We start from the raw sequence: 24296 nt of genomic DNA on the forward strand, positions 1-24296 counted from the left end.
TGTAAAAATGAGTGATGGACACACACTGAAATGTCACCGAGCAACACAATTTTTTTTTATTTTTTTATTGGAGTCCATAAAAATAGGTTATTGGCAAATGTGTTATCCGTCTCAGTAAGAGCAATAACTGGAGAGGGAGGCGGAGGTCAAGCAAGTTCAATCACCAGAAGAGAAGAATGAATTGAATAAGCATTGGTTTGTCTGGCCTTTAAAGGTTTCATTTAATGTCATTGTGTGAGTGTAACAATGGTAATCAAATTTGTCTAAAGTAAGCCGTCTTGTGGTGATATAGCACAAGACATCACTCAGCGCCATCACAAGATCAATTCAACAGATCGAATTTGGACCCGTTGAAGACGTGCAGGGTTGATGTCCATCTGAACATTTACTGCACCTAGATTCAAATATTCACAACACTGTAAAGTGCTGATTTGTGGATTGGAAGGGGTGGGATTTACTTATGTACTTTTTGGTTGATTGTTGAATTCCTACAGAGAAAAATGTATGAAAATGTGATGATAACAGAAGCAGGCTTTAGGCACAAGTAGGATAAGCCTTCATAATCATATGAAAAAAGAAGAATGAGTTTGTCACTCCTGTAATGTCTTTTTTCAGCAGGGACATTTCACATTCAGCAAGATTCAGCACATTCTTGGTCGATATTTAGGCTTTGAAACAGATATAAATCAATGCAATTAGCTGCATGCAACGTGGAGGACTCCACAGCACCTTTTATGTTTTTTCTGGCGTCATTGCACAACATTGTTTTAACTAGTGTTGCACCAATATTAGTATTGGAAGGGGCCTCAATACGGCACTTAGATGTAGGGATTCGCATCGGGAGTACTAAGAAATGCACCGGTACTGTTCAATATGTGCTCTTCGAGATTTAGTTTCCAACCATTGGTTGGCCTTCCTAAGATGGCCGCCGATTACAAATGCCGACAAAGAAGAAGAAAACAATAAAGCAGAAGGAGAAAACAATGAAGAAGATAGAGAAGAATGCATTAAAAATAGGAAAAAATAGCTAAAAGTGATAGAATATTTTTTGTAAGATGGAAAATCCACTCATTTAGCAGTTATATTTTCTATGGTATTGGTTATACTTTAAATGGTGGCTAAATGTACATGTCAGACAGTAATACCAGTCAGTATTTGAAGTTTTATGAGCACTGACATTGACATGAGCATCTATAAAGATGTTAGCTCTGGCGAACTTGTGTAGTGAAAGTAAAAGTGATTATTAGCACATAAGCTTAGCTAATGTACTATTTTGGTATAAAGGCCTTGATTGTGCACTCACAAAGTTTGTTTTAGTATTTTTCTTATTTCACAAAGCTTTTTAAGGAGTGTTTGACTATGGCGTGATAGCAATTAAAGTACTTTACATTCAAGTGAGTCTGTAGTGTTTATATACATAATATTTTTTCGAAAAATAAAAAATCGGTAACAAGAGCAAAAAAAGGTACAGGTGCAACACTAGTTTTAACCCTTTAAAACATTTGTTGATTAAGACAAATGGAGCGAAAACACAATCTAATAAATATTTCAATTTGATGACACTTAAAGCAACACTTGGTAACTTTTCAATTTTGGTTGATTCAGTGTTGCTTTTGTCAACGATAACGATAATATTTGGCGAACGAACAATTATTTCCTGATGATGACGTCATGATGACGCGCTGAAAATGTGTCTTGGGAGACTAAAAAAATAACGAGATGGATGCCAGCTGTCGTCTCACGACATGAAAACGAAATGAAAATTTGCCATAGTTATCGTCATAAATTCACAATGTGTGATATTTTCTTATTCTATGTGTTAGTTAGCAGCGTTTGGTCGTGTCAGTGCAGTGCGCTCTCCCACCCCCCTTGCCCCACCCACAGGCTTAAGGGTGTGCCCATTCCAGCCTGCTTTTGTGAAACATGTGTCAGGCGCTGCTTGGTAAGTTTTGTTTTCTTATCTTGGCTATGCAATGTTGAGTTAGCCTTTTAAGGTCTGTACTGGGTGCTCATCACACACCAAACTAAGTTGTGGCAGTAGCATAACGCTTGCGCTAGCATCAGCATTTAGCACGGTGACTCGGTGTCTCTTGGAAAAGATTTTACATACAGTTCGTAGCGTCCAGGTGAGATTATTTAATTGCAAATAATGTGCTTTTTTCCTGCTGAGTGTGTATTATCATCACGAAAGTGGTGATGTCCTTGTAGACTCTACAGTTATGTCCTCGTCTGTCATGTTCATTCGAAATTTTCGGAAACCTTTCATTCATCTATTGATTCGTGGATTAAAACTTTTGAAGTTCATAGACGAAAACATTAAAAATTGTCGACTAAAACGAGACGAAATTTGTCTGAGTTTTCGTTGACTAAAACTAGTCGAAGACGAATCGATTTTGAAATGACTAAAATATGACTAAGACTAATAATATTTTCGTCCAAAAGACTAAGAATAAAAAGAAAATTAAAACGGCTGCCAAAAACAACACTGGGTCGATTTTAGCTACACCGGTGGACAAAAGTGTTTGCCTTAAAGAAAACTACACTCCTGATCAAAATCTTAAGACCAATTAAAAAATTGCAAGAATTTGCATTTTGCACTGTTGTATCTTAAGAAGCTTCTAAGTAGAGTTTCAAAATGCAAAAAGAAGAAATGAGAACAAGAGACCAAATGTTTTGAGCAGGCAATTTATTGAAAAGGACAATTTAACTGAAATAGGCTGTTCATCAGCTGATCAAAAGTTTAAGACCACATTCTTTCCAAGCCCAAATCTGGACAAAAATTTAAATTCCATGTCATTTTCTGTCAACTAATCACACTGTCAAGACCTCTTGATGGGAAAAGTAAAAAAAAAACTCACTGCCTTCGAACGTGGCAGGATTGTTGAGCTGCATAGACAAGGCCCTTTCACAGCGTGCCATCGCTGCTGAGGTTGAACGCAGTAAGACAGTCATTTTGCATTTCTTAAAAGATCCTGAGGTTTATGAAACAAAAAAATCAAGTGGTAGACCCAAAAAAAATCTCACCGGCACTGAGTCGGAAGATCTGAAGGGCTTTCCGTCACGGGATGATCCTCATCCCAAATTAAGGCCATTACTGCTGCTGCTGCAGCCCAATAACCATCAGACGGCACCTGCAAAGGAATGGCTTCAAAAAAAAAAATTTTTAAAGAAAACGTCTTCAAAGGCCACGTCTCCTTCAACGCCACAAAATTGCCCGTTTGGCCTTTGCAAGCGAGAACTAAACACGGGACGTTCAAGGTTGGAAGAAAGTTTCATTCTCTGACGAGAAAAAAATTAACCTTGATGGTTCTGATGACTTCCAACGCTACTGGCATGACAGGGAGATGCCACCTGAGATTTTTTCAACACGGCACAGCGGAGGGGGCACCATCATGATCTGGGGTGCTTTTCCTTTAATGCAGTGCTTCTCAATTATTTTCTGTTACGCCCCCCCCAAGAAAGACGTAAATGTTTCGCGCACCCCCCCAACTCTCTGCCGTCACTGTAAATAGTATCATTTGTCTATAAAATTACTATTATAAATACGCATCTGCCTAACATTGTGTCCTTTTTTTGTAATAAAGAAAAAAAGTAACATAGATCAACTTATAATAAAGTATAACTTTATTAACATTGTTTTGTTTGTAACAGAGAAGACTTGACGCGCATCAATTTTGCCTGAATTTCAAAAAAAGTCACATCCAAACTGTAAAAAATACACTCAAGGTACATTTTTGACCATTTGATACAGAAAAATAAAATGTAATAAGATCAGTAAATAATGAATTAAAATTGATTAGAAACATTCACTCATGAGGACAATATGCCAAAAAATTTGACCGAAAAAACAAAACTGAATAAAAGAAAAAAAGAGTGTCCTTGGACAGAAGGACAGTTTTTATTTTTGCTGCTCACAGTATTTACCTCCTTTGCAATGGTGTGGAGTTATTTTGCAATGAGCATGCTAACAATGCTCACTGGTTTACTGATAACACTGACAAAGCAGGACGATTGTTGGCAATATTCGGCACGTTTTCACTGAAAAACAATCAAGCGGCTTATCAATGAGATTGGGGTCTAATGTCTTTAAGTGGCGTCTTAATTGATTTGGCTTCTGACTGTCCGATATAATTATTTTTAGACACAGTAAACAGTGGTCTTTCCTCATCACCCACTGTATTAAAAGTCAAAGCTAAAAGGCAAACGGCACGAAAAAAGCGCATTCTCGGCGGCCGAGGTAGAACCGTAGGTGAGGGCGGTCGTCGTGACGATCCCAAGCCGAAAATGGCACTTCTCGGGCGGCGACGTGAGAACCGGACAAGACAGTGGGTCGCTGCGTGAGTGAGTCCGGTCGGAAAACGGCTTTCGAAAACGGCTGCTCACTGCTCTTCATATCTGTTTTCTGTGTGTGCTGAGTGCTCTTCCTTTAGTTCAAAAATACTGCGCGCACTCTGAAAATGAGAGCGCCACTGCCACCCACTGAATGGATGTGCAAGTACACTTTATTCCAGTGCGGCAAAAAAAAAAAAAAAAAAACATGTTCCCCGAGGTCACATGCGCCCCCCCTGGCATCGCTCTGTGCCCCCCCAGGGGGGCGCGCCCCACTGTTTGAGAAGTACTGCTTTAATGGAACAATGGAGCTCCCGGTTGTGCAGGGGTGTCAAACAGCAGCCGGCTACGTGGAGATATTGCAGCAGGCATCCGTCATTAATGAGGGCCCTCGTCTGTGTGGTGATGACTGGGTTTTTCAGCAGGACAATGCTGCAATTCACAATGCCCGTCTGACAAAGGATTGTTTTAACATCACTCTTTTGATTTCCTGCATGTTCCCCTGATCTAAATCCAATTGTGAACATTTGGGGATGGATGGCAAGGAAACTTTACAAAAATGGACATCAGTTCCAGAAAGTGGACGCCCTTCATGAAGCCATCTTCACCACTTGGAGCAACATTCCTACAAGCCTTTTGGAAACACTCGCATCAAGCATGCCAATACGAATTTTTGAAATGATCAACAATAATGGTGGAGCTACTCATTAATGAGTCTGTTTTTGAGACTGTAATTCCTGTTTAAGGGGTTTTTTTTAGCTATGGTCTTAATTTTTTGATCAGCTGATGAACAGCTTATTTTAGTTAAATCGTTCTTCTCAATGAAATGCCGCTCAAAACATTTAGTCTCTTGCTCTCATTTCTTCTTTTTTGCATTTTGAAACTCTACTTAGAAACCTCTTAAGCTACAACAGTGCAAAATTTAAATTATTGCAATTTTTTAACTGGTCTTAAGATTTTGATCAGGAGTGTATGTTTCCTATGAGGATCAGCGCATACCCGTACAGTGTCGTAAAATCATCAATCAATCAAAAATCCGTCTCTCGGTCACCTGCAGATGGATTAAACAACATTTCTGTTTCCAGCGACTGTGTGAAGGATGACTTACAATAAGGTAATGAATCCAGTTGTGGCTAAACAATAGCATATGACGGTTAGCAACCGTGTATCTTAGTGTGGCTAACCACCCCGCCCGAATTCGTCAGCGCTGACTTGTTCGGTTGGGGGGGCAGTTTTATCTCTCTTGTTGCTCCATCATCTTCGCAAAATTCGCCCGAAAGCGTTCGCATCGACTTCCATATTTATAATGAATGGGGAAAGGGGGAAATGACGTATGCTGTAAAGCAGTCAGCACATTTGCAGTTTTTTATTTTTTGTGTTGCAGGGTTCCTGCCACCCTCCTCAAAGTTAATTAGTGCCGGTGAAAGCGATACAGAGCCCCTTAAAATATAAAATAGTTGTCATTCAACTAGTTGTCAGTCGACATATTATCCCAAATGTTTTAAAATTCATTTATAAAAATTGAAAAGTTACCTGGTGTTGCTTTAAAGTAAAATAAAATAAAATATAATGTGCTCTCATTCAAACTGTAATTGGCAGACTTAGTTTTTTTGCAATGTCTGGAGACAATAAACATGTTCCATCAAAGGGTCTTTGTGCCAACGATTGTCACTAGAAAAGTGCACTTTAGTAAACGTCTGACTACAAATAACAAAATCACTGTATTGTGACCAACATACTGAAAATCACAACCTGGCTGTTAAATTGCTGTTCTGTTGTGAATACTGCAGATTAAATAAACGTTACAGACTTGGACATGTCTATTCTGCCTTTTCTTTGCCACCATCTAGTGGTTTGACTGGCTGCACATCCTCTAGTAGTGCGTCCTGTCTTTCATGCTCTTTGATCAGCTGTACGCCACAGTAGGTCACCAAAAGAACAGAGATGGTGGAGATGGGAAAACCTGAATAAAAAATAAGAATAGACCATATATATTATCTTCCACATATGTGAAAATAAAAAAGGCAGTCATGGAATACATTACAGTACTTAAAAAGATTTTTCAGGTGCTGTATTACTGTACTTTCTATAGTCACTTCCTTTTCTTTTTTAGTTTAGTTTAGTTTAGTTTAGTTTAGTTTAGTTTAGTTTAGTTTAGTTTAGTTTAGTTTAGTTTAGTTTAGTTTAGTTTAGTTTAGTTTAGTTTATTCACACATCATATCATGGTACACACAGGAACATGGTCATATGTACAAGCAGTTCATCTGATCAGATGCATGAAGGGGACACTCCGAATAAGCTATTTAAAGCTTTTAGTAGGGGCCCAGTTTCTATAGTTTGGGGTTACAACATTGTAGTTATTTAGTTATTTGAATATCTGTTCATATGTTACATTAACAGACACCTGGAAAAACCCATTTACAGACGTGGCGCAAACGCTTTTGTTTCAACCTAGCCATAAAAAGAAGGTAAGTGATTGTATTTATTATTCGAAATGTCTGTCATTTTTAGCTTAGAATAAATATCGATGTCTAATATTTAGTTTAAGAAAAAAAATGACTTTAAAAAATTATTCACTCGCATATTTTAAACTTTTAAACAAATTCCGTCACAATGAAAAAATTGGGGTCTGTAAAAAAGTCACGGATATGTACCTCATAACTATGGCTTAATTGTATTTTTTTCGTTACTGTCGCATTTTTCCCAATATTTTAGATGATAAATAAATGATCCAAACAAAGAAAAATTGGGGGAAAAAAACTTTAAAAGGGTAAATATATGAAAATGAAAATCTTTATTGCTCCTTGATGCCTGCGATTTCTGCATCGCGACCCTTGTTATATTACCATGTTTAACCCATAAAATCACCAAAAAATCCAGCTGCGGACCTGTGTCTTGACACTCGGTGATATAGGCTACATAGAGTTTTTGGATCGAAACGAGGTAAGCACGCGATAATATCTCGTTAAAATCGTGGCGTCTTTAATTCTGCTCTCGCGTGCTCTCACCTCCAGTTAGGGATTTGCTGTTTACATTTTTTTTTTTTAATGCCCTCCTGTTCAAAATTTTTCTCCCCCCAGAAAATCGAGATTTTAAGTTTTCCAATGATGTATCACACATGCATATCGGACAATTTTGAAATTTGGCTAAATTGGGGATCTCAGAGCGGAACTTCAAGTCACCTGTGTGTTTTCCGTCATATGTTTTCTCTATGTGCATTTTTGACTGGTACAACTTCCAAAAAGCTAACTTACTTTACCTGAGTACATGTTACTTGAACTCCTCACATTTAAAAAGAAATACAGTACGGGTGTTTTCTACTCATTTTATATGGATTAAGCTTAAGACATCTTACAAAATGTGTGGAAGTACTTTTTCCGACCTCTGGAAACATGACTCTGAAGGGATGTAACAGAATTTATTCCTCCCTACCTTTGAAAATCAATCTTCTTCCAACCAGTTTAGCAAATTCCAAACTGTTCAGGGAAAGAACGTTGTAGAGGACGATGGCCCAGAAATTAGCAGCATTGAACAGACCCCGGATCCTGCGTGACATGGCTTCCCCCATAAACCCCTAGAGTACATGCAGAAGACACAAGTACAAAGAGAGGCCTTTACTTTTCATTTTATGAGTACATTGAGGGGTGCTGTATAAGAGAAATTGATGACATTTCTAAACGTGTATGATATCTGTAGTTTGAAGAATTTGTTGGTGTTTCTCACCTCCATGGTAGAAAATGGCGGAATAGAGAAGAGCTTGGCTACCCATAGTTCAAAGTTCAGTCCAAAGCAGTTGAAAAAAGACCAGATATACACCAATTCACATGGACCGAGCCATAGGGTGGTGATGGCAAAGGTGCTAATGGTGGCCATGAGCTCCTTGAAGATTTGATCATGAGCTCCACCAATGTAGTCATAAACATACCTGTGAAATATCTGATTAAGAAGTAATTCAATGATGGTATTTAATGTTGAGTGTTCATCAAAGAGCTTCTATTGAAATACTTACTTGCATAGCCAATCATTGATGCCTCTGTCAAAGTGTCTAATAAGAAAAAAATACATTTGTGTTCACTTCTGATTCTGGATCCAACATGAAAAGCACAGGTTTATTGTTACTCACGTCTCAGCGAAGACATATAGCATTGTGATACACTTAGGAGGCTGAGGAGGGTCTAGGTGGTCCAGTGTTGCTACCGTGTTAATAACTCCAAACATCACGGCTGCTTTTAACCAATCATACACCAGGTTGAAGTAAGCTAGGCCAGCTGCAAGGATAAATACAAGTAAATGAGACCAGAAAAATTATATAACTCTTTGTTGGGGATAAAAAAAAAATACACCACAGCAAATTGATTGACACGAATAGTTCAATAAATACCGATGGTAAAAGTACTATTTAACTTAAAGTATTGGTAGATTATTACAAAAAAGTACGATAAATTTTCAGACTATGAGTCGCACTTAAGTATATGAGTCCCACTAGCCCAAAAATGCATGAAGAGAATAAAAACATATAGAAATTGCACTGAAATATAAGTCAGTTTTTTGGGGGGGGACACAGCACATAATTTATGTCGGATCCTGCCGAAGCAGGATATGCTCGTCCTTGATTTTTGCTTCAAGGTTTTTGGTGTCTTATTTGGGTGGATCTGCCACCTTATTGACCGCTCTACTCAAATAAATATGGCCTACACAAAATAACATCATAACTTATTTTCCAAAATCGCTGCTAAATGCATAAAAGCTTTCATTTCTAATATCACTTCTAAATCTTAAAATGAAGGACGTTTTCATGGTAGGTGTTGTCCACTGTGAGAGAAACTCATACAAAAAATAAAAATAAAAAATCCAGAAATCACGGTGTATGATTTTTTTTTAACAATTTGCAGTATTTGTAATGTACTGCTGCAAATAATTGTTTGAACACCAGAGAAAATCAATGGTAATATTCGGTACAGTAGCCTTTGATTGCAACTACGGAGGTCAAACATTTCCTGTAACTTTTCACGAGGTTTGCACAGACTGCAGCATGGATTTTGCACCACTGCTCCACTCAGATCTTCTCTAGATCAATCAGGTTTCTGGGCTGTCCAAGAGAAACATGGAGTTCGAGCTTCCTCCAAAGATATTCTATTGGTTTTCGGTCTGGAGACTGGCTAGGCCTCTCCAGAACCTTGATATGTATTTTACTAAGCCACTCCTTTGGGCAATTGTCATGTTGAAAGACCCAGTCACGACTCATTTTCAATGCTCTAACTGAGGGAAGGAGGTTATTCCCCAAAATCTCACAATACAGTATATGGCCATGGTCATCCTTGCCTTAATACAGTACAGTCATCCAGTCCCATATTCAGAAGAACCCAAAGTATGATGCTACCTTCCCCATGCTGCACAGTAGGGATGGTGTTCATCATTCTTCTTCCTGCAAACACTATGAGTGGAATTAAGACAAAAAAGTTCCATTTCGATCTCCTACGACTACATTACTTTCTCCCATGACTCCTCTGGATCATCCAAATGGTCATTGGCAAACTTAAAACAAGCCTGGACATGTGCTGGTTCAAGCAGGAAAACCTTCCCTGCCATGCATGATTTCAAACCATGACATCTTAGAGTATTACCAATAGTAACTTTGGAAAGGGTGGTCCAAGCTCCTTTCAGGTCATTGACCAGATACCCCTGCGTAGTTTTGGCTGATTCCTCACCATTCGTAGGATCATTGAGACCCTACGAAGTAGCTCTTGCAAGGAACCCCAGCCCGAGGGAGACTGACAGTCAATTTTAGCCTAAGCCATTTTCTAATAATTGCTCCAATGGTGGATCTTATATCAGCATGCTGCTTGGCAATTGCCCCGTAACCCTGTCCACCCTAAAATTCTGTCTCTGGTGTCTTTGGACAGCTCTTTGGTCTTGACCATGTTAGGATGTGGAGTCCTCCTGATTGTATGGGGTGGACAGGTGTTTAAATGCAGCTAACCGACTCAAACATGTCAAAAAGTCACTCAGAAAGTCAATCTCCACTCATTCGTTGGACTTTTTAAAGGTGACTAACAGGTCTTTGAGGCTCACATTTCTAGTTAATAGACAGGTGTTCAAATACATATTTGCAATATTGCAGCAGTATAATACAAATACATTGTTAAAAAAAAAATCATACACTATGATTTCTGGATTTTTTTTCTTTAGATTGTCTCTCACAGTGGACAAGCCCCTACCATGAAAATTTCAAACCCACCCATCATTTCTAAGTGGAAGAACTTGCAAAATCGCAGGGGGTTCAAATATCGTAATGGGCCGAATATAAGACGGCCCTGATTATGAGACGACCCCCTCTTTTTCAAGACTCAAGTTTGAAAAAAGACTTTTTGAACACCAAATTAATTTTTATACAGAAAATAATTACAGTACATCTGAAACAAATGATTATAACAATATATTTAAGAGAAAAGGCATGTTATTTTGCCTCATTCTAATTTTAATATCTGAACATTTAAATATGTAAACTAAAGTGCAATCGCATTCGTAAATGAATGGCTTCTGGTTTTTGAAATGTAAATAAACCAACCTATTGTGATAAAACAACAAAATTGCAATAACTGCATTAACCATCAAAGTGAAGTCTAACTGTAACTGTAGTCTTGAAACAAATCTGAATAAGGAAAAACATTGCAATAAAATAATGCAAACTGGTTAAACTAAAAAGAGTAGCTGAGATCGGTCATGACAGAACATCGCTTCAATGATGTTTGACGCCATCTAGTGTCGTGAACGGGTATCACGTCTAGACTGCGAATATAAGACGACCCCCACTTTTTCAGTCTTATTTCAATGCAAAAAACACCATCTTATATTCGGGCCAATACGGTACTTATTTTCCTCACTCTACAGCATATGTATACCTGCAATGCAGTCTCTCAACAGGCTGATAAAGCATGTTTGCAATCACATAAACGGTCCACTCACCTAGACACCAGTCAGAAAGTTTGGTTACCAGCATCATGTCACTTGGGATCGTCAAGATGTAGAGATAGTGAAAAAAGGCATCCACCATCAAAATCATTGCCAGGTGCAATATGGCTTTGGTAGTGATGTTCCACATCTCCCTCTCCTTGCGGGTCAGCATGGTGTTGTTTACCTATGGAATCAAATAACTGAAGTTGAAAACAGACAATCAATATTTGTTGAAAGAAATGCTCAAAAAAAAACCTCAGACCTGAACACAATACAAGGGTTAAATTTAACCTGCTTTAGATTTATCTCCACCAAATACTACCTGGGTGTGATACTTGTCAAAGGTCATGACAGGTCCAAAGAAGAAGAAGGGAAGGTAGAAGTTATACTTCATCATGTCACAGAAAGTGTAGTTGCCATCTTTCTTCTCACAGTTCTCCAAAGCAAAGCTCATGCAGCGCATGATGGTGAAGCCACAACCTCCGTAAAAGAGAATGTCTTGCAGATCAAAAGAGCCAGTCACCAATGTTTCCTTTAGGCACCAGGGGTAAATTAAATGATGGATTTGTTTAGTAATTCTGGAATGAAACCTTAAATCTGTGAAGTTGTTCAGAAAGTGATACTTACCTGCCAGGCGTTATATGGCTCCAGCTTAATTGATGCTAGTGTGGCCAGGCCTGCAGCAAAGCACATCCATTTCATTTTTATCAGGGCCACACTGTACAGTATGATGCAGTGTGAGAGAACTAAACCCATGAAGGTCCAGCCCATCGTGATTAAGACCGCCAGACCACCATACACACAGAAGATGAGCGATCTGTGCTGTAGGAAAAGAGGAATCACTATTACATTGATACTATGGTTGAATTTTTGATGACTAATTAAAAAAAAAAAATGCTGTTAGTGCCATACAACATAGGTTGTCTACCACAAAGGAGAAGTATTTGTTTAGTTGGTGAAGGGAAAAAGACACGTGAGTAAAATGACACAACACAAGTGTTATGATGGCAAACATTCACAAGTTTATTAAGGTTACCTTACATCCATCTATACCAATCTTCATTGCCAGCATGAAACAAGACAGAAAACACATTTAAAACACATTGAAAAGTTTTAAATATGCCAGATTTCACAGAATTGCATTTGCTTTCACATTTATAATGAAACTTAATGACATTCCGCTCATTCGCATGCACCAATCCATACCTTATACCAGTAGTATGATGAATACTAGTACATTTCAATTGGAATCAATTGAATGAAAGAAAAATCAATTGTAATGTGAAAGGTCTCTTGTTGAATCACAATAATTCTGTTTAAAATACATCACAACACACCCGAGTAATGATCTTAAACCATAAAGTAGTATACAACATGCACAAATATTAAATACACATCAAAATTTACAGTGTAAACAAAGAGGCAAATATACCTTCATGCAGTGCTATGCCATGGCAATCCTCATTTTCTCTCTATGACACACACATTCAGTACACACGTATGCACCTTTGGGGCCAGCAAGGTGAAGATCTTGGCAAAAATCACATGACCAGTGAGAGCAAAAAGAATATGATTGCGGAATGTCGAGAACCACATCACCCATTCAAAGTCTGCAACATCCTGTTGAAGGAACAGAAGCAAGCAGACACAGTCAAGATCATGATAATTTAAAAGAGAAAATACGCCAAAAATCCAAGTAGATCTATGAAGTAATTTACCATTTTCCTGCCAAAGTAGTACCATCCCGGTTTCACACTTTCTTTGAATGCCTTTCTGCTTACATTCTCTGAGTAAAGAACACAATTGTGAAGAATAACTAAAGCGCATTATGCTGTGTTGGAAAAAGTTAAAAAATAAAAATAAAAAATAAAAAACAATAATAATAATAAATAAATAAATAAAATTAAATAAAACTTAAATTTCAGAAAATTAAAAGTTAAAACTATTTCAGTGAACAGTCTTTGTGGTAAATGGACAGTACTTAGTGCCTGTGATCACATACTAAATCAAATTTTACACTGCTGGCCAAAGATATTGGCACCCTTGCAATTCTGTCGGATAATTGTCTATTTCTCCCAGAAAATGATTGCAATTACAAATGCTTTGGTAGTAATATCTTTATTTATTTTGCTTGCAATGAATAAACATAAAAGAGAATGGGGGAAAAAATTAAATCATTATCATTTTACACAAAACTCCAAAAATGGGCCGGACAAAAGTATTGGCACCCTTTGAAAAATCATGTGATGCTTCTCTAATTTGTGTAATAAACAGCACCTGTTTCTTACCTGTGGCACATAACAGGTGGTGGCAATAACCAAATCACACTTGCAGCCAGTTGAAATGGATTAAAGTTGACTCAACCTCTGTCCTGTGTCCTTGTGTGTACCACATTGAGCATGGAGAAAAGAAAGAAAACCAAAGAACTGTCTGAAGACTTGAGAAGCAAAATTGTGAGGAAGCATGGGCAATCTCAAGGCTACAAGTTCATCTCCAAAGACCTGAATGTTCCTGTGTTTACTGTGTGTAGTGTCATTAATAAGTGTAAAGCCCATGGCACTGTGGCTAACCTCCCTAGATGTGGAGGGAAAGGAAAAATTGATGATAGATTTCAACGAAAGATTGTGCGGATGGCTGATAAAGAACCTTGACTAACATCCAAAGTCCGAGGGTACAACACTGTCAAACCCATACTATCCGCCGGCGTCTTAATGAAAAGGAGTCTGTGGTAGGATACCCAGGAAGACCCCACTTTTGACACTAAGACATAAAAAAGCCAGGCTGGAGTTTGCCAAAACTTACCTGAGAAAGCCAAAAACGTTATGGAAGAATGTTCTCTGGTCAGATGAGACCAAAAGTAGAGCTTTTTGGGAAAAGGCATCAACATAGTTTACAGGGGAAAAACCGAGGCCTTCAAAGAAAAGAACACGGTCCCCACAGTCAAACATGGCGGAGGTTCCCTGATGTTTTGGGGTTGCTTTGCTACCTCTGGCACTGGATTGCTTGACCGTGTGCATGGCATTATGAAGTTTGAAGACTACCAACAAATCTTGCAGCACAATGTAGGGCCAAGTGTGAGAAAGCTGGGTCTCCCTCAGAGGTCTTGCAGCAGGACAACGACCAAAAACAAACTTCAAAAAGCTCAAGAAAATGGTTTGAGAGAAGGTACTGGAGACTTCTAAAGGGGCCAGCAATGAGTCCAGACCTGAATCCCTAAAACACCCGTGGAGAGATCTGAAAATGGCAGTTTGGAGAAGGCACCCTTCAAATCTCAGAGACCTGGAGCAGTTGGCCAAAGAAGAATGGTCTAAAATTCCAGCAGAGCATTGTAAGAGACTCATTGATGGATACTGGAAGCGGTTGTTCGCAGTTATTTTGTCTAAAGGTTGTACTACCAAGTATTAGGCTGAGGGTGCCAATACTTTGTTCGGCCCATTTTTGGAGTTTTGTGTAAGATGATAATGATAATTGCAGGAGTTCCAATACTTTTGGCCAGCAGTGTACTAATGTTGTGAATTCACATTCTTATTAGCTATATAGAGTTCAATGGCTAAAAAGCTAGATTAAAAGACCCTCATCATACAATAAAAGCATTGTCACTTGAGAAAATTAGTCTCGTTATGCGAATAAATTTTCACAACACTAGTGACGTGCGAAATACAGAAAAGCCTCTCTCACGCTTGGCGTGTCTGCGTCCTTTGAGTACTGAGTACTGTCTGAGTATCCCGCCAGGTGGCATGCGAGCTCTCTTTGGAGTTAACTTCCTAAGTGTTTCGGTATCCCGCTAGGTGGCATACGCGCATCTCGCATCGTCAGAATCCCCATCTGCCAATCTGCAGTTTATCCTCATTGTCTCCAGTGGTAGAATGTTTTCATCGAAATGCATCCAAATTATTTGTGCTTACAAGTGAACATTAACCATGTCCCTCAGTTTACTTACACAAAAAATTGTGTTTTGTCCATATTCTGCTATTGTTTCCTTTAATGTTATGGTGTAAATATAGCTGCCCATTCCCTCTCTCCTCCTGCCTCACACTTTTGTCACGTCGCCCTAATGGTAATTGCTTGTATACCAGTACTTCTCAAATAGTGGGTGAGGCCCCCCTGGGGGGCACAGAGCGATTTCGAGGGGAGCGCAATGACCTCAGGGAACATACTTTATTGCTGTAATAGAATAACGTGTAATTGCGCACCCACTTAGTGGGTGGCAGTGGCGCTCTCATTTTCAGAGTGTGCACAGAATTTTTAAACAAACAAGCGCACACAGCAACGAGCACGGAAATATGAAGAGCTACGACGAGGAAATATGACGATGCATATTAGTGTTTGGCTTCACTTTTAATACAGTGGGAGACGAGGAAAGACCTGTATGTTTACTGTGTCTAAAAATGGAACCCAAATCAATTAAGACCTCACTTAAAGACATTAGACCCCAATCACATTGATAAGCCACTTGATTTTTCTCAGCGATAAAGTGCCGAATATTGCCGGCAATCATCCCACTTTGTCAGTGTTACAAAAGTAAACTAGCGAGCACTGTTAGCATCATATAAGGATGCATACCAAGTTGTTTGGTGCAAAAAAAAAAACACACCATGGCAAAGGAGTTGATACTGCCTGCAGAAAAAATAAAAACTGTCCCTCTGTACAATGACACCGTCAACTTTGTTCTATTAATTTTTTTATGGTCAAATTGTTTAGCATATTGTACTCTGAGTTAATGTAACTAATCAATTTGAATGTATTAGTATTTGTTGATTTTATTAAAAGTTATTTTTCAGTATCAAATGGTCAAAAAATGTACCTTGAGTATATGTCTACAGTTTGGATGCAACGTTTTTTTCTTCTTTTTTATCAAGGCAAACTGATGAGCTTTGTCTTTTCTGTTAAAAACATCAACAAAAAATGTTTACAAAGTTATACATTACTGTAACTTGAACTATATTACTGTTTTCTTGTTCACAAGGACACAATGTTATGCAGTTATGTACGTATAATAATTTTATATGGTAAATGATACTATTTACAGTGGCAGCAGGGAGTTGGGTGGGCGCGAAATGTTTACGTGTTCCTGAGGGGGGCGTATTACAAAATAATTGAGAAGCACTGTTGTATACAAATGTCATTGTTTTATACTTTTAATTTTTCAGATGATTTTGCTTCAAAAGTGATGCCATGAATTATTATTTAGACGTAACATGGGGGGTCATGGGAAGCATTGCACGCAATAACTGGAATTTTGTTATTTATCATGAAGAAAATCAATTCTGATACGAGCACACTGACATTACAGACTTGTTCGTGGAACGGATTGTGCTCGTAACATGAGGGTCCACTCTCCACTGTATGACATTCACTAGGCCGTTGCTGGATTATTCAGTTACTTTGAAGTGTGAGAGCACTTCAATCAATGTGACAAAATTAGATATTGCATAACAGACTCACTGTGACATCCTGGGCTTTTACACAAATGTTGGAACCTCGCACAATTAGTGTATCGATATAAAAAATACAATTGTTACAATCCTAGTGCTTTTGATTTTTATTTATTAGATATACAGGGTGAAAACATTTGAATGACAGTAAATTTCTCCTATAGGTCCAATAGCTTTGCCTGATTTGACTAATGGCTGTGAAAAGGGATATCAAACAGAGGAAAGCCTCTTATTTCTGGGCACACAGCCACAGTTGAGAGAGTTAGTCCAGCATAAATCCCACAGCTTTTTTAACTCCTCTCAGAAGGCGCAGCCTTAAATGAGCTTTTCAAGAAGACGCAAAACAGGAAAGTTGACAGGATAGTGCTCACTGCACTGACTGTACCATTCACCACATCACACTCAAGCCATTCACATCTGCGGGATGACTTTTACTACCATGCAGGAACAAAAGGCATTGTTTCAGGCTTAAATATGTGAAATCTGTCATCTTCATGAAACAGTGGGATTCAGCCTGACAGATTTCTCCAGAACGTATTTGGGTCGTACTGAAATTATCCTCATATTAATAGAAAGGTGTCAAATGTTAGGAAGAGGTCGTGCTTGATTGTACCAACAGTTGCTGTTAAAAAGAATAGTGGTCGAACCATTTTGCAACGAGAGTGTGCACAGCCACTCACCGCTTGACGCCTGAAATATCCAACTGGCAGCCCATACCAGGGCCCCAGAGAGTACAGCAGTGTAGAGATACAGCTCATATCTGGGGAGGCCAGACTTGATTCCCATGGTGTATCTGCACGGAGGAGGCATCAGTTAAACAAAAATAATCAGCCACACAACATGGTTAATAATAATTGTAAAAATACACAGGTAAAGAAATTTAGGGGAGTGATATATATACTGAAGTCATGTTGACCGTATCACTGTTACCACAGACAAATAACACCACTAACTGAACAAGGGTGGGCAAATTTTAACTGGTGAGTCGTGTGCTATACAAATTAATAGTTTCCAGCCAGATTTCATCGATACAATTATATTCAAACACACACACACATTGTAAGTTACTTTGGAAAACTGTTCTAAACAAACACATGGTGTTGAAGGAGTGCACCCATGGTCACATTCAGACTTTTCACATATTGACATTGCCTTGTTAAGCCTTAAGGATTGACAAGACAGTGACTTAAATAGGATTGCATGGCTGGCTCCTTGGAATCAGCATGGTCAGCTGCGCAACCTTACCTCTCTCTCCTATTATAGCCTGAGCAGTTGGTGTGCAGCTGCAGTGCTATGTGATCTGAGTCGGGGCTTCGCTTCGCTCTACTTTACTAATGACAGGAATGACTATGAGTGGTGCATTGGTTTGCTGGATTTACTTATTCTTTATATATTATTGCACTTGATGCCAAAGTTAGAAAGAGTTGGGACCAACAACACATCATGTGCTGCATCATGCCAAGTAACCATGGTTAAGCAGCAGGAGTGCAGCAAAGTGTCCAGCATACCAACTAAGAGTAAGTGTTTTCCTGCTGTATGCAGAGATGAGAGCACGCAGGCTTTGATTTTATTATTACTGTACAAGACTTGACTAACCTTGTGTCCGCTTCACACAGCAAATGGAGACCGTCTCCTCGGAATTGAGAAGAAATAAAAGAAAAGGGGGTGGTGGCAGAAGGCTAGATCATCCGTCTTGTGGGGGCTTGTTGCCTGCATTTGACAGCCTTGGCCAGTCAGGATGTTGCAGAACTCAACAAATGGAGGAGGTAGAGGAGGGAGGAGGTGGAGGGGGGTTATATTTATCCGCCACTACTGCACCACAGAGAGGAGTGGTCCACTGGTGCTCACTGTAGAACAACCAAACACTCAGGGACATTCTTAGTGGTTAAAAGTGAGTGGGAGAGCAGGTGCATCTGTCTGTAGTATCTACTCAAAGATGCATCACTTGCATGATTTTCTTCCATTACACAAATAGGAGATTGAAAATACACTTAAGCTGTTCTTTTAATGCTAGGTCAAGTGCTTTATACTTTGGCATTACACTGATACACAATGTAATGCCAAAGACATATATACCAGTATACATGAAACAATAACACAATATCAAGAATACGTTTAATACTATTATAGTCTATTAGAATTAGAAATGCAAGTAACCCTGTTGAAAATGTGATTCTGTACTAGTGGAACAAGTTCGATCATCCCACTGCCAATATAAAAATAATTATCTTTTTTTTTTTTTTTTTTTACTTTTAAATTCATCTTTTAAATAAATCCTTTCAAATGATGAAAATAAGGATTTTGGTAGAAACAACGGCACACGTTTATTTAAAGTTATGGCAGAAATGCACAATTTTAGAGACAAGTGATTATGTCTAAATTCAAATTCAAAAAATACGGATTTTTAAAAAATTCAAAAATGAAAAGGATAAACTGTTCCAAAACCAATGTTCTTTTAGGTTTTAAATGCGAGTACAACAAGGTGATCCCCCCAAATTGTTATGAATTTTTAAAAAATTCAAAAGAATCTAAATTCAAAATCAATATATTACACCACAGGGTGGCGCTTCGAAGTCACATTTAAGGAAACACAGTGTCATGTTTGAGAACGTCATTTTAATTTTTTAAATTACAGTATATTACATATTCCCACTACATGTCATTTGTTACTCCCAACACTGTTGCAAATTTTTGACTATATACAGTATTATATATTTCATGTCACATTGTTGCTTTGTTGTGTCATATACTTGAAAGACAGTAATTGTGTTCTTACTAAGTACTTTCTTTTTCTTCAATGTACTCTGAATATTTATGATGACAATAAAAATCTTCCGTGTGACGTTTTATCCAATCCTGATTAAATACCTGAATTCTGCTGTTTGGAGCCTTCAAAGTGTGATCTTGTTCTACACAAACAATAAAATGCAAAGTAAAATGTATAGCATCTTTATGTTACATAGTTTAATTGTTATGAAAGATAAACAATAGAAATTTGTTGAAAAAAAACAAAACAAAAAACAAAAACATTTAATGTGTGTACCAGGTCACTAGTGTGTCATTCTAGAATTTTACATCTCACCATTCAGAAATACAGTATATATATTTTTTCCTTTAGGCCTACTTATTTACATGACTTTGTTTGTCCTTTTGGTCAGAAGAAATACCTTTATCAACAGCTACTGTATCTTCCACTCCTGATAAAAATAAAAGCTAACAGTGGCGAACCGTGAGCACTGCAACTGGGCCTTCACAGTGTAATAAAATAAAATAAAAATAAAATAAAATAAAATAAAATAAAATAAAATAAAACAAAATACACCCTCATAGTAACAGCATAGACCAGTAGAGCAGAGAGAACAATGTTGCAATACAGTTTTTAACAATCTCATCATCAATATGCTATCTTTACTTACAGAATATGATTTTATATTTAACGCATAAGCTGTCCTTACAACTCATTTGAAACTTGACTCCCTTTGTCACATTCTTGTGTACTTGTATTAGAAAAACAAACATTTACAAAGCAACCCCGAAGCACTTATGACTAGTTATACAATTTATCTGTCTGTTTCAGCTCAAGAAGTGACAATAAATGCCACAAATGGGCCCCGCCGAGTGCCCCAGAGATATTTGAGCCTTTCAGTCAGCCTCATTTTGGACACATTTTGGCTACGTTTCGCTGGATAACTGTGATTTAATAGCAATCCTCTGCCAGAGCATGGCCAAAACTAGTGTGTCTCCAGGCAGCCACAAGAGTGTTGTGCAATGCTTGGAGATCCGAAAGGTGTCTTTAAAAAAAAAAACGTCCAAAAACAACCATAATGGTTCATAGCAAGCAGTCAGGCAGGTTCATGCTCATCATAATAGTGTGTCTCTGACAGGTGAGGGCGCTCCCTCTTCGCTCATCCTTCTGCACTCAGCGTTATTGTCTAAGACTTCAGGATATATACAGTGGGGCAAATAAGTATTTAATCAACCACCAATTGTGCAGGTTCTCCTACTTGAAAAGATTAGAGAGGCCTGTAATTGTCAACATGGGTAAACCTCAACCATGAGAGACAGAATGTGGAGAAAAAAACAAACAAATCCTGCACTGCCAGACGTGTCCCCCTGCTGAAGCCAGTACACGTCCAGGCCCGTCAGAGGTTCGCTAGAGAGCATTTGGATGATCCAGAAGCGGACTGGGAGAATGTGTTATGGTCAGATGAAACCAAAATTGCACATTTTGGTAGAAACACAGGTTCTCGTGTTTGGAGGAGAAAGAATACTGAATTGCATCCGAAGAACACCATACCAACTGTAAAACATTGGGGTGGAAGCATCATGCTTTGGGGCTGTTTTTCTGCAAAGGGAACAGGACAACTGATCTGTGTAAAGAAAAGAATGAATGGGGCCATGTATCGAGAGATTTTGACTGAAAATCTCCTTCCATCAGCAAGGGCATTGAAGATGACACGTGGCTGGGTCTTTCAGCATGACAATGATCCCAAACACACAGCCAGGGCAACAAAGGAGTGGCTTCGTAAGAAGCATTTCAAGGTCATAGAGTGGCCTAGCCAGTCTCCAGATCTCAACCCCATAGAAAATCTGTGGAGGGAGTTGAAAGTCTGTGTTGCCCGACGACAGCTCCAAAACATCACTGCGCTAGAGGAGATCTATGGGATCTCAACCCCATAGAAAATCTGTGGAGGGAGTTGAAAGTCTGTGTTGCCCAACGACAGCCCAAAACATCACTGCTCTAGAGGAAATCTGCATGGAGGAATGGGCCAAAATGCCAGCAACAGTGTGTGAAAAGCTTGTGAAGAGTTACAGAAAACGTTTGGCCTCGGTTATTGCCAACAAAGGGTACATAACAAAGTATTGAGATGAACCTTTGGTATTGACCAAATACTTATTTTCCACCATGATTTGCAAATAAATTCTTTAAAAATCAAACAATGTGATTTTCTGTTTTTTTTTTTCCACATTCTGTCTCTCATGGTTGAGGTTTACCCATGTTGACAATTACAGGCCTCTCTAGTATTTTCAAGTGGGAGAACTTCCACAATTAGTGGTTGACTAAATACTTATTTGCCCCACTGAATATATATATATACATATATATAATATTTTGAGTGCGCGTGGCAAAAGCACCAGCGCTCCCGCCTTCATCAGTCGGCGACCAGGGTGTATGACAAGCCGATGGTCATCGGCCACTCCCGTCTTCTCGGTGGACAAACTGGCGGCTTGTCACATGCTGTGGTTGCCGGCCCGTGAGGACAACCACTCCTGCCTTCACCGGTCAACAGAGAGCATTGTCACCCACAAAATGCAAGCCACCTCCTTATTAAAACGTGTGCCATGATCCCAGTACTTGACATAATATAAAACATGTAGCTTACTCATTTCCTTGTCTATCCAATGGTCCCTCGATTGTCGGACTTGTTTTGCCCATTCTTCGCTATGAACAGGATCTTTTGGAAACCCAAAAAGGCTCACACCACTCTCCCTGGTGTAACAACAAAAGCCTGCAGCACATTGGGCTGGCGTGACGTGGAAAAGAAATAAATTAATCTGCAAAATCAGCTGAATCTGTAGTCCTTCTTCATACAATAGTATGGCTGTATAGTGGACATGACGTCACATCCGCCTTCTTCCTCAACCCGAGACTCTAGCCGTAAGTCACTCATTTTCATGGCACGGGATTCAAGAAGTTGAAAACAATATATCGATCGCTTCCACACACTTCCCAGCTGTCCGCTTGATTCAGGAGCATAAAATACTGCCTATAATTTGATATAAACACACTTTCTGGTGTTATATGCACTTAAAAAAATCCAACATTATTTTAGAGCTAGGCAATGTCAATACTACTGTAAGTGATATGTTGGTATATTGCGATATGAAGTGACACAATAGGCATATCGAATTACAACATTCTGATTTAAATAAGTGGCAGAATTATCTTTTTGAGAAATACAGTGTATGTAATTATCCATTTATTTTCTATGTCAGTTTTCTCACAAAGCATCCAACAATGGACTGGAATCATCTGATAGTAGTAGTGACTCAAGAAGAAGTTAAATGACTACCATTATCGAGCAATAATTCCTGAAAATTGTTTGCAGTATAATGTAATAAACAGAAGTAGTTAAACGTTGTTTTCTTTTCATTCATCCGCAAACATTAAAAGACTGTCATGCATTGCCCAATTCTTGCAATTCGTATCCCAATATGGCTTTGCTGTTTTTCATCACATCGCAATATGCTTCAAGCCACAATGCTCAGCCTGATGTGATTTTTTGACACCACAGTCACTCTCCAAACAAACTCACGTGGCTTGGCCTTCTCTCAGATTCATGAAGTCCTAACCAAAAAATGAGCCGTTAACCAGGTCTTCTTAGACGCTGATAATTCTGATTGGATAATAAGCTTTCAAGATAGTAACCCTTTAGTTGCTAATGTGAACTTGACCATGGACATCTAAATCACGGATAAGAGGAAATGTGTTTGATATACTTTTTAAATTAAATGGAAAATTTTAATTACTCCTATTTCAAATGTATTACTTGTGTTTTATATATAATACGTATGGCCCAGGTTCTTTATTATTACTTTTCTGGAAGTGTAGAAGGCCCTGAAAGTACCCCACTACTGTATATTGAATTATTTTCACTACACTGATGCAGTGCCATCTGCATGACACAACGAGGCGCTCTCTGTCCGATATCCATTAAGTGGGAACCAGCACATTTCAATACAGTGATCCCTCGCTACTTCGCGTTTCAAACTTCGCGCCTTCATTCCATCGCGGATTTTTTTTTCAATTAAATAAATAAATAAATAAATGCACTATTTGATAAAGCTGTCCCAATCCGATCACTTAGTCACTCACTCTCACGCCTGCCACTTTTCTTGGTCAGGCAGTGCACTGGAGTTGTTTACTAAAGTTAACGATGACTGAGACTTCGAAGCACCGCATGCGTCAACATCGTTTAACTTGTTAAACAGTTGCTGTTGCAACTCATTGAGTGTAAGTGAGCATCTTGAGCGGGTTTGAGTGGACTCACTCAATGAAGTATTATTCTACTTTTTTTCAATGGATTGGGCCAGAGACTTCATAATGATATTGACGGGTCAGATTCAACTTTCACTGCACCACGTCTTGAAGTAGGGGGCATTCCACAATCCGCTTCAGTTATTCGCAGTCGGTCGCAGCGACACATGAAGTGATCCAACGCCAGATTCATGTTGAAAAAATATGAAAGCTGTACCACATACAAACAGGAGGGATTGTCTCGGGAGTGATTTCTTCGAGGATTCAAGGTTATTATTATAGTTTTCGTTTTTTCACAAGAATTTTCAACGTAAAAAGCTCTTAGTTGTGAGGCTGCCACCACATTGTCTAACAGACTAACATCATTCTTTGACATATTTCCGTAAAATAAATGCTAACTGCACTTTTTCTTCTTTTAACCAAGAATCGAGACTGTTTTACGTCCATGATTATAAAGAATTCAGGGATTTAAGCATTTATTCACAAGAATTTTCACTGGAAAAGCTATGTTTACATATGGCGGTTGCCACATTGACTAA

General features: G+C 38.6%; 1 protein-coding gene across 4 annotated transcripts; it reads right to left on the reverse strand.

The window, feature by feature from the left end:
- Positions 1-2806: 2806 nt before the first annotated feature.
- On the reverse strand, positions 2807-19616 carry LOC130929353 (protein-cysteine N-palmitoyltransferase HHAT-like protein). 4 transcript variants are annotated; one of them, XM_057856449.1, is made up of 14 exons: positions 19587-19616; positions 18315-18565; positions 17399-17511; positions 13002-13069; positions 12790-12903; positions 12320-12340; positions 11911-12105; positions 11606-11815; positions 11296-11467; positions 8453-8597; positions 8339-8374; positions 8053-8254; positions 7762-7903; positions 2807-6292 (listed from the first exon to the last, which is right to left on the reverse strand). In XM_057856449.1, the coding sequence occupies exons 3-14, from the start codon at positions 17502-17504 to the stop codon at positions 6150-6152; spliced, it is 1554 nt and encodes a 517-aa protein (XP_057712432.1). In that variant the 5' UTR covers positions 17505-17511; positions 18315-18565; positions 19587-19616; the 3' UTR covers positions 2807-6149. The 4 variants fall into 4 exon arrangements, with proteins under 4 accessions (XP_057712432.1, XP_057712435.1, XP_057712434.1 ...); XM_057856452.1 differs by lacking the exons at positions 13002-13069; positions 17399-17511; positions 18315-18565; positions 19587-19616 and having other exon boundaries at positions 12325-12340; positions 12790-12904; XM_057856451.1 differs by lacking the exons at positions 13002-13069; positions 17399-17511; positions 18315-18565; positions 19587-19616 and having other exon boundaries at positions 12325-12340; positions 12716-12826.
- Positions 19617-24296: the final 4680 nt, after the last annotated feature.

This window comes from Corythoichthys intestinalis, chromosome 14, assembly GCF_030265065.1.
Source record: "Corythoichthys intestinalis isolate RoL2023-P3 chromosome 14, ASM3026506v1, whole genome shotgun sequence".
NCBI lineage: Eukaryota > Metazoa > Chordata > Actinopteri > Syngnathiformes > Syngnathidae > Corythoichthys > Corythoichthys intestinalis.

Coding starts and splice junctions, on each gene's coding strand:
- LOC130929353 (XM_057856449.1), bottom strand. CDS start 17,504: ATGGGAATCAAGTCTGGCCTCCCCAGATATGAGCTGTATCTCTACACT. Junction 12,106..12,319: donor TTGGTATAGATGGATGTAAG/GTAACCTTAATA, acceptor CTTTTCCTACAG/CACAGATCGCTCATCTTCTG. Junction 8,598..11,295: donor ACTTTCTGACTGGTGTCTAG/GTGAGTGGACCG, acceptor TTATCCTTGCAG/CTGGCCTAGCTTACTTCAAC.